Below are 11,440 nucleotides of genomic sequence, written 5' to 3'. Positions count from 1 at the left end.
CGAATGAATCTGCATGCTCATTACATATATCTAGTACTCTCTGATATACGATTAAATATTATTTTTGGATTCCATTAATAGTTATTTTGGTGCTACATTAACTTTCCTTTTCATATGTTTTTTTCTGTGGAGTTTTTCGACAGATGCATGGGGTCCTGCTAATCAAGGACGAATGTTTAACCTGCACTTTCTTCTTCTTCTTCTCTCCAATTCACATGGTGTGTCTCAACCTCGTGCATGCATAATACATTATTATTTACTCTTTTTCGGGTCAAAGAGAAGCGGTCCCCATACTCATCGTTTCGCAGCTTTTTGTTTGCCTCTCCCATCGGGAGAAAACTATAAAAAGCTCCCCATCTGATTTTTTATTTTGTAACTAAAGCCTGCATGGCTGCATGCCACAATTTCTTTTCATCTATTAAACTCTTTTTTCTGTGGATATTTTATATATGGACATAATATACATATGGGATCCATCCATCAAACCTTGCCCATGTGATGTGTAGCATTAATATTGAATAATGACTACTGTTGTATTAGAAGGGATGGGAAAAATTGTCTGAACTCTGAATGTATTGGAGAGGAAAATTCTATTAGTCATTAACACTACTTGTCATTAACACTACTTGTGGGTGAATAAATTTAAAATTATTAAGAAATTTTAAAATGACATAAGTTGAAATGATGAAATTTTATTTTCTAGAATTTGTAAATTTTATTGTTTGACTAGCCTAAAAAATATGATAAAATTCAAAATTGAAATTTTATTTTCTGGAATATGTACAATTTTATGGTTTGGCTAACCTATCAATTTGTAAATTCTGTCTTTGTCCAAATTTAAGTTTATTTGCCTCATTCAAACATAGTATAAGACAATTCGCCACTTATTAACTTTAAACATTGAAAATGAATTTATTGTAAGGATTTTTTTTAAACCCTAGATGTTCATTACTTGACTTCTACTTTGTGAAGAATGAACTAGTACTACTCATATTTTGGTGAAGTTCAACCTGTTTTTTTATTTATTATTAATTAAGAATTTTAATTGGTATATTATGGTTGAAGAAATTTTATAGTGAAGGAACCTTTTTAATATATTAGTTCTACGATTAGGATTTTTTCAATTAAAAAAAAGGATTATGATTTTTAAAATATTAATAATATAGTGGAAAAAACATGTGAGTGGGCATAATAGGATGATAAGAAAATACAAAAAAAATTTCGTCAACCATGAATGTCGTTCAAGTCAATGGTTATCATTTGCTAATGAATTTACCGTCCAGTTGCACATGTTTAGTGACGGATTTAGAATTTATGAGAACTACTTTAAAATATTTCAAGAACAATTAATTAAGATCATTATTCTTTACACGCAAAGTCTCGGATTTGATTTCAACTCTCGGAATCTTATTTTATGTAATGTTATTCGTATTAGATTCGGATCCTCTGCTCGATATTTTTCCCGCTAGGATATTGTAAATTTTCTCTCTCTATTTATTTTATGAGACTTTTAACATGGGCGGTGGAAAGCATTTCGGGAGTTTACTTTCGAAAGTTAGAGCAAAAGAAGCACAACTTCTCATGTGCTCCACCGAATTTACAGGCTTACAGCGACCATAATTCAATGCCCTTCTCTTTTTAGCCCTGGTTGCCACGCAAATTAGGTGCAATGTCGTGGGCAAATCAGTCATTTCAACACCCTCCTCCCTCCCGGTCCCGGGTAGCCACTCGTTTCTGCGTTAGCGCGGTAGTTTTATTCAAAGGCCAGCAATGATTTGTCGCAGCAGCTCCGAAAGCAACAGTCAATTATCACAGAAGTCGACGCCATAACCACTCACACATTTTTCTTCACAAAATATTATAGAAAAATTGTTCGCTTTGGAGCTTCAAGCTTTCAACAATGGCGGTCTTAGGTTGCAGGAGGTAAGAGAATTTTAACGTGTTTTGCTTCTGGATTTTCGAAATGCAGATCGATTTCTATGTTTCGTAATGCTGAGTGTGTTTTCACTGTAATTTAATTGCTTTTATTTTTTTGTTGGGAATTTTTTTTCCAATTTCTAGTGACTCTGATTGCTGATCGATTTCTATGTTTGGTAATGCTGAATATATTTATACTGTAACTGAATTGATTTTTTTTTTTCGATTTATTTTCCGATTTCTAGTGAATATGTGTAGTGACAGCGTTCTGAGTTACATTTTTGGGGAAATTTCTAAATTTGGGGTTTTGGATAATCCAGAAATTGGATGATTTTTGGGTCGAATTGGTTGGCATCGTGTGGCAATTACTGAGAAGATTAGTGATTTTTTTGGATTCGAGTTTTTGAATTTTGAGTGTTCTATTTTTGGGAAATGTGGGTTTGGAAGTGCTGTTTGGATTTCTCTGTACAGAGCCAAATTTAGAAAGATGGAAGCATCCAAAAACCATGAGTTTCCCCAGAAAAAAAATCTGACAATTCACACCACCGCCATTAACTCTCTCTCTCTCTCTCTCTCTCTAAACTTGGAAAACATTCCTTGAAAGTGACTCTGAATTCTGAACCTAAGGATTAAAACATAAATATTAAAAGTTTGTGTTTTTCTTTCTCTGGTCTTTCTTTGATTCTTGGAAAAGCACTTTTTTTAATCAGAAACGGGTTTTGATTACAATAAGCACTTTTGACAGCCTGGGTTCGGCTACCCTGTCGGAAAAATCCAAACTTTCGATTATAATAGAGAGCCACTGTTTGTTTGTGTGTTGGGTATGTGTTTGTCTTTCACATTTCTGAATATAAATTAAATTTTGGAAGAGATTTTGTATTATGGTCGAGACACAACGCGGAACGAAATGCCGGTGAATCAGCACTGACAAATGATTGGTCTGTTAATTGCAGATGACGATTGTCCGTGTATAACTAGGTTGGCCATTGTGTTCTTTGGAAACCCAGCAGCACATTTGATTTATTGAGCATTTGGGAACATAAAGCATTTTGTTGAATTGAAAGGAACGTTGTTGGGAGCTGAATAGAAGGGTCAATGATTCATGGTTTTTAGAGAAATGTGTTGGATACTTGGTATTTAGTTTTGTTATCAATCTTGCTTGGAGGTGGATTTTGGAAGAAAATAGGGTAAGAGTGAAAGATGGTGGCCGTTGATGGCGAGGAGCCAATGCAAGAGCCAGCTGGCCACGGGGAGAGAATATTGGTTTCAGTCCGGCTGCGGCCTCTGGTTGAGAAGGAGACTGCTAGAAATGATGTGTCGGATTGGGAATGCATTAATGACACAACTATCATATACAGGAACAATCTTTCAGTTTCCGAACGCTCCATGTACCCAACTGCCTACACATTTGGTGAGTGCCTACATTGCAGGTTTATAAAATTAGATATCCTTTGGTGATGCATTCTGATTTTTTGCCTAAATTCATCAAGTATTGTGGACTTTGAATTTTAGATTGCATGGCCATTTAGCTGTTTGTGAAGAATTAGTTTCCATCAGTAGGAGTTTCAGAAATGTTTTGATTTCAATCATCTTTTTTTCTCTTGCGCTAGCATATGCTGAGATCATTTCCTGTAAATTTTGTCATATTAATACTAATGAATCTGTCCAGACTTTTGTTTCATCCATATATCTTCGTTAATTTGTTGGTAAATCATTTTGCATACCCTTTGTTGTTACAATTGTGTCACATGGATTTAGATTTAAAATGTTATTACTCTTCTAATCTGTATTTTTTCCCTGTCATGGTACCAGACAGAGTATTTGGGACTGACTGCTCCACAAGGCGGGTGTATGAAGAGGGAGCCAAGAGAGTTGCTCTTTCAGTTGTCAGCGGTATAAACTGTAAGTCGAAGACATTTTACTTTCCTTTCTTTGTCATTATTCTTATTTAATTAACAGTTTTTTTAGCTGAACATTTGGAGTAATACCTAAACATGTTTATGTGGTAATCTCCTTTCAGCAAGTATCTTTGCATATGGACAAACAAGCAGTGGAAAGACGTATACCATGAGTGCAATTACGGACTACACTGTTGCGGATATATATGACTACATAGAGAAGGTAATTAATAGACATATTAAGAATCTTTCTTTCTTTTGTTTCTGCATTTCATTAATGTCTTTGGTTTTCCATATTTGATGAATTATCTGTATTATATGTAGCACACGGAGAGAGAATTCAATTTGAAGTTCTCTGCCCTGGAGATCTACAACGAATCTGTTAGGGACCTCCTTAGTGCAGATACCACTCCGCTTAGACTTCTAGATGATCCAGAGGTAAATATCACTTTTGATATGCTTTAAAACTCCTATATGTAAGTTTCATGTACTAATTGTTGGCCTTTTAAATAGAGAGGTACAATTGTTGAGAAACTCACCGAGGAAACTCTAACGGACTGGAACCATTTCAAAGAACTTCTATCTGTCTGTGAAGGTAAGGATGCCTTAAGTAGTATGTCTTTCAAAGTTCCCACATGACTATGATTGAAAATTCAAACAATGTCTTGATAAATTCCACAGCTCAAAGACAGATAGGGGAAACAGCCCTAAATGAAGCAAGCTCCAGATCTCATCAGATTCTCAGATTGGTACGATTAATATCACTTTGTTTTTTCGTTGGCTAAGAAATAGTTGCTTGCTTAATAATTATGTTAAATTACCTCAAGAGTCTAATATGCTGTGGTTTTATCAGGTCATTGAAAGTTCAGCGCGTGAGTTTCTTGGCTATGACAAATCAAGCTCCCTTACTGCTGTTGTGGTAAGTACTAAAAGTTTTTAAAGAAAAAAATGAATAAATAATCACGACTAAAGGAATAAAGGATAACAACAGAATGATATAATTCTTTACTGTACAGAACTTTGTTGATCTTGCTGGAAGTGAACGTGCGTCCCAGACGTTATCAGCTGGAGCAAGGTTGAAAGAGGGTTGCCACATAAATCGCAGTTTACTAACTCTAGGCACTGTTATCCGTAAGCTCAGGTCAGCTTGAGTAGCTTGTCTTTCATTTTCTCAGTTATGGTCTTTGCAAAAATTTATTCTACTTTGTGCAATTGAAATGTCGAGTCTTATTATTCCCATTGATTCTTTGTATTAGTTCATGTAAAATGAAGTTCGCATAATAAGAATTTTTACGAAATTGTTCAATACTGTGGTTTCACGCAGCAAGGGAAGAAGTGGGCATGTTCCTTACAGAGATTCAAAGCTAACCCGCATACTGCAGTCCTCGTTGGGAGGAAATGCTAGAACTGCCATCATCTGTACCATGAGTCCTGCACATAGCCATGTTGAGCAATCAAGAAATACCCTCTTATTTGCGAGCTGTGCTAAAGAAGTGACAACAAGCGCACAAGTTAACGTGGTCATGTCGGATAAAGCATTGGTGAAGCATTTGCAAAAAGAATTGACTAGACTAGAGAATGAGTTGAGAGGTTCAGGACACAAAATTGTTTCAGCTGATTCTTCAACATTACTGAGAGAAAAGGACCTTCAAATTGAAAAGGTAACGAATAGGCTCCTATTATTATCTGTCAGATCCTCAAAAATGCATTTGGTACCTATCCCGAACATATCTAAAACTGGGCAAAGAAACACATAACAAAGGCCAGTATCTATGCTGACCTCTTAAAAGATCACAGATTCACGAAAAAATTTAAAAGCCAGGTTATTCCAACTATGGAAAGCCGAGGTGAATTATACTCTTTAATATGCAGTTACCTACAAATATTTTCTTTCTGGTCTTTGCACAATTTGATGAAGCATGTTTCTTGATGCTAGTTACTTGTAGTCATGGGTCATGATTCTCGAGTCCTCTCATGCAGAAATCTCTGAACATCTTCACTTGTGCTCACCTTGTTAGAAACCATGGCAATTTGATTGTCCTTTGATCCGTGGTTCTCATATGTTTGAGGCATAGTACAGTTTTTCCTATTCATGATTCAGGCTCCTTCTTCTTGTCTAAAACTTTTGGTTTTATTTATTCATTATGCAGCTCAAAAAAGAGGTATCGGAGCTAACTCAGCAACGAGACCTTGCTCAATCTCAGGTTAAGGATCTGGTGCGAGTGCTTGGAGATGATAAACCATCAGAAGTATGTGTACTAAAATAAACTGAAGAATTTTATTTCACTACAATTTTCTCCGTCTGTGCTAAGTTGAATTTCTTTTCATATAATTGTAGGAGGATCTGGAACGTTATTACCCCAAATTGCGTGGGCAAGTTTCATGGGACTTTGAAATGAAAATGGCAGGTGCGCCTGTTCGGGCCGTCTCTCGTGGCCGAGCCAACAGTGTGAGATCTTTTGGCACCTCTCAGTATTCTGATGGAGACAGTAGGACTAGTTCAGAGGAGACTCTGTTCCAACTTCCTGACTTGGAAGAGAATTTCATGCACACTGATTCCTCCCGGCAGTTATCCGATGGCATTCCTAATTTTGTTGACGGTAATCTGCATCAAGAGGAAAGCAAAGAACAGTTTGATGGAAATTCAGAGGATTTCTGCAAGGAAGTTCGCTGCATTGAAATGGAAGAGTCTGGCACAAACAGATATATAGTGTCAAATATATCAGATTCAAGTGCTAGTAGATACCAAAACTCAAATATGTCGTCTCCTTTCGCAAACACAGCTACCTCAGGACTGACCACAGTCGAAAATGGAGATGGCACAAATCAGGAATTGGAGTCACCCCTACCTAAACAAAAAGGTTTTGTAGTTCCTTCTTCTGAAAGGACACCTCAATGGCTGCCCGAGAAAGAAATGTTTTGCCCCTCTGTTGTGATGTTGAGGAGGAGTAGAAGCTGCAAAGCAAGGCTTATGAATAATTCGTCTCCATGGTGGCTTGAGTTGGTAGAGAAGAATGAGAGCACACCTGCTATTGAGTTTGAGAAAAAATTTATAGGAAGGCCCGAGGGTTTCCAAAAGAAACTTCCTTCTCTGAACTATGGTGCTGAGACTGAAAGGCTATCAAGAAATGCTTCTCAGGCTTCTGCAAGAAGTGCTGCTATTGATGAGCGTAAAGCACAGGATACAAAATGCACAACTGATGACAAGGTAACTGAAAGCAGTACTTTAGTTGAAGGAGCAGAGGAAACGACCGATACACAATGCAATACTCAACTTGCTGATTCTGTGGTGAGTGATTTTGATTATATTGCATCACAAAAAAAAGAGAAGTTGTAGACAATCTGATTAATTATAGTTCTAACATGGATTGTCTCGTGTTGCAGGTACCGGAGACGGATTCAATGCCCATACCGTCTCCAAAGGATGTAAAAGATGTTGGCTTGGACCCAATGCCCATTGATGACGAAAGCCCTTCAAGGTGGCCTTCAGAATTCAACAAGCTGCAAAGAGAGATCATTGAACTTTGGGATGCCTGCAATGTGTCATTGGTTCACAGGACTTACTTCTTCCTCCTATTTAAAGGTGACCCAAGTGATTCGATTTACATGGAGGTTGAGGTCAGGAGATTGTCCTTCCTCAAAGACACATTTTCGCGTGGAAATCAGACTCTGGAAGATGGCCAAACTCTAACACCCGCTTCAAGGTAAGTTCGTTATCACCGATCTAGAATAGAAGGTTGCAGACACTCACGATATGTTTTAACTTTGTTACATATTGCCTGCATTGGTCGGCTTAAAACATGTTTTATTCTGTAAATAGCATGAAGGCTTTGACTAGTGAGAGACACATGCTGAGCAAGCAAATGCGAAGGCGACTGTCTGAGGATGAAAGAAATAACCTCTACCTAAAGTGGGGTATCAGTCTACACTCGAAGCATAGGCGGTTGCAATTGGCAAACCTCCTGTGGAGTAACACACAAAACCTGGACCATATCATGGACAGTGCCACAATTGTTGCAAAGTTGGTAGGTTCAGTAGAGCCCGAGCAAGCATTCAAGGAGATGTTTGGTCTCAGGTTTGCACCGCGAGACACTCTCACCAAGCGGAAATCTCACTTTTGGTCAGAAAGTTTCAGGTCTCTTGTGTAAGCTTTTGCAAGATTGATCACCCAGTACAGAAATTTCATCGAGTCCAATTCCATTCGCGTATAGATTATGATTCCGTGTCAAATATCCCATTTGATATTCTCTCTTCAGATTGTATACTTTTATTTTTTGGATCTGCTTTCTGATTGTAATATTTTTGTTTTTGAGTTAAAAAGTTGTGATTGTAAATTTGGTCAGGCTAGAAATGGTGCGTAAGGCTTCCCTAGTTTCTTGTAAAGTAAAGCTCCTTACCGACGCTCAAAAGAAAAGAACACCAAGCTACAATTTTTACCATTCTCAGTCACTACTAATTCTTAATTCTGCCCATCTTATCTCTCTTTTCTCTGTCTATCTAATTTCCTATGACAAAAGAAAAGAAACAACCTGCCTTTATGTAGGTGTTTTCTCCAATATTAGGTTCAATATTGTGGGATGCGAGTAGTTGGTCGATCAGCATGGTATAGCTGATCAAACCAACACTCACATCCTACAACATCCCGGAAGATTTGTCACGCATTGAAGTATTTCTGGTCTTACGTCTGACTCAAGTCTTATTAGAAGATAATGAAAATTTAGCTCAACATTTTATGAAAATAGACTACTTGAGATCCTAGAATGTAGCCTAGATGATCTAACCAAGGCCTAATTAGTCATAAGAGATTATATGACATTTGTTTTAGGTTTAAGACAATGCCGCCTGACTAGCGCCTAGCGTCTTTTAGAACTTTGAGAATGATAAAGATCCAAAGTACTTGTAGCCTTGTGTAAGAGTGTAGAGTGTTTCAGCTGGGGTCATATAAGATCGTTGCAACTCCCATCCATACGTGGCATGCACGCGAGCTTCAGCCTCAGCAACTTCATTTTCTGGTACATCCAGTGCAGCGTAGAATAATTTGTTCAATTTTTCATGGTCGGTAAAATAATGATGCTTGGGCGCCCATTTAAGCACGGCGAGCACCTTAGCCTGGGCAAGCTCTTCACTCCCAGGCACATGAATCGCAATGTAACATATGAGAACCAAGGCATGAAGCTGAACATTCCAATGCCCAAAATAAAAAAGTCGGATCAATTGCGTAGCTGCTCCAGCAATTATTATTGCCTTGGAAACCTCAACGTGAAAATAGTTGCTAGTACATGCAAATTTTGTGAGGGCAATGCAAGCATTTTTCGTAACGAAATTGTTTGTTGCTTCAAATGTTGTTGCTAAATTCCCAACAGCTTTAATGCACGGGATCAGGAGCTCCGGATCTTCCTTCTCATCGGTGATCTTTATTACTAATTGATCAACGATAGATTTCCGAGCCGGAGAATTACGATACAAGGCAGATGTTCTCAGTTCAGCATCCTCCTCAGCAACCGCAGTGATCTCCATATTGCAGTTGAACATCTTTGGTACCCTTTTCTAGGTTCACGGCTAAAATTAAGAGGACACTTGATTCTGCGATGCTAGGAACAATGGCTGAGTTCCCCTTGGCTAGTTTGGCAAGGGCTCTGGTCGCCATAGCTTTCATTTCAGCCTTGGTGGCAGGGTCTTCATTGCCATTGACATTACTATTGGTTTTGCTCGTGGCATGGTTACTATCTACTTCAACAGTTTCGAATGCTAGATGGCTCAAGAGCCAGTAGACTACATCATGCCGGACGAAAACATCACGGCATTTGGGGTGTCTAGCTGCGATCTCTGACACCGCCCAAGTCACGGCAGCCTGAACTTTCATCGGACCTTCTCGGAGGATTATTGCACACACTTTGCATGCATCAGCAAGGATCACGCGTTCGACGCTTTCCCAGGCATGTCCGGGTGACCCCAGAGTCCGGACAGCATTCTCTTGGCTTTCGATTGGACCCTCTCCCACGAATTTCAACAAGGGTTCAACTCCCTCTTCTTCAATGATGCTATGTTCGCAATCGTGCCGAGATATCTCACCAAGTGTAGCTGCTGCTTCTGATCGAACTTGGAACGAATTACGCGTGTCAGCAAGGAGAGCAATTTTTTTCCCAAATCAGGAACAGAAGTGGCTCACGTGATACATGGTTAAGCTGAGACCAGTCCATGTCCTCACTATTCACAGAACTAAGCAGGATGGTCAGCCACGACACGTCGCCAATTACATTTTCGAGCTGCATCAACATATCCCTGAGCCTTAAAGGGTTGATGCCGTGGGGCACGAAACACGTGATGTTGAAATGGTTGATGATTTTGATGATGATGTGAGCATAAGAGTTCTTCATCAGCCTGGATTGAAATCGTTGAGGATTAGTTCGACCAGCTCGAGGATGTACCGTATGGGGCGGTCGAAGATATCAGGGCCGGAGAGGCGGGAACTGCGGAGTTGGCGGAGAAGCCCCGCCAACTTTTGAGACTTGGATTTGATCTCGAGGATCCACTTCTTCTCTGCCTCACCACTACAAAACCATTTATTAGTGTCGCTATTCAAAATCCGACAGAAAATGGATGCAATGACGGATATAATAAGTAATAGAATTGTTAGCATTAGGAAATGAATTTTCCAACAGAAAATATTCTAAAACCGACAGAAATTGTGTCGGATATAACTGATAGAAAATATATTAATAATGAATAAATAAGAGCACTCTCTGTCGGATAAAACCAACAGAAAATACTAAAATCGACAGAACTTGTGTCAGATATAACCGACAGAAAATTTATTAATAATGAATAAATAAAAGCATTCTTGTCGAATAAAACCGACAGAAAATATATTAATAATAAAAAAATATAAACCACTTTCAATCATTTCTTTCCCCTCCCCTCCATTCACTGCATTTTCCATATTCAACCTATGTTTCCATACTCAACCTATGTTCACCTGAAAGGCTTTCGAAATGACATCGTCGTGAAGGGCAACATGGTTTCGGCAATTGCAGCAGCTGTACAACCTTGGCCCAACCAATTCCGTCATCGAAATCGAGATTACTACGAACGAGAACAGACCCCTTAAAGCCAAAATATACAAAATCAAGACCCTCTCCTTACAGAGCATCTCGCAATCAGCATAACTTCTTAGCATCTTCACGTGTCGTTGGTGTGTTCATCAGGAGCAAAGGAACACTGCATCTGTTCTTAGAATGGAGAGACTGAAAGAAATTGGAGCGGTGATGTTATGGTATCTGAAGTGCAGATCACAGAACATATTATGCAATTTCTGTTGACAGAACAAAACAGGACAGTGATTACGTGAAGAATCAAACAAATTAAGCCAATGATTAAGAGCAGTAATGGTGATCAGTTAAGCCAATAATTGCACAAAAACCCAACTTCAAAAATCACCACAAGATCAGAAACAAGGTAAAACTAAAACACAATAATTGGAAATGAATCGTGGCTTAAAAATAAAACCCAGAATTTAAAAAGTGAATGAATTATTTCACCTTGTCCTTTCCCAGAGGCTCTTAGTTGCAAGTGTTGGACTGGAAGTAAATGAGGAGAGAAGAGAAGGAGAAGGAAATGAGGAGAGG

The 11,440-nt window shown here is 38.6% G+C and overlaps 1 protein-coding gene across 1 annotated transcript; it reads left to right on the top strand.

The window, feature by feature from the left end:
• The first annotated feature begins 1,513 nt into the window (after nt 1-1,513).
• LOC114822745 (kinesin-like protein KIN-7F) lies at nt 1,514-8,254 on the top strand. Its single transcript, XM_070808315.1, has 14 exons — nt 1,514-1,923; nt 2,871-3,328; nt 3,730-3,819; nt 3,938-4,038; nt 4,140-4,253; nt 4,329-4,410; nt 4,497-4,564; nt 4,669-4,734; nt 4,832-4,956; nt 5,140-5,476; nt 5,966-6,064; nt 6,154-7,104; nt 7,200-7,519; nt 7,636-8,254. Exons 2-14 carry the CDS (start codon nt 3,118-3,120, stop codon nt 7,961-7,963), a joined length of 2,892 nt encoding a protein of 963 aa, XP_070664416.1. The 5' UTR covers nt 1,514-1,923; nt 2,871-3,117; the 3' UTR covers nt 7,964-8,254.
• Nucleotides 8,255-11,440: the final 3,186 nt, after the last annotated feature.

This window comes from Malus domestica, chromosome 02, assembly GCF_042453785.1.
Source record: "Malus domestica chromosome 02, GDT2T_hap1".
Lineage (NCBI taxonomy): Eukaryota > Viridiplantae > Streptophyta > Magnoliopsida > Rosales > Rosaceae > Malus > Malus domestica.
The sequence above is the reverse complement of the archived record's forward strand: the minus strand, read 5'-3'. Positions and strand labels throughout refer to the sequence as shown.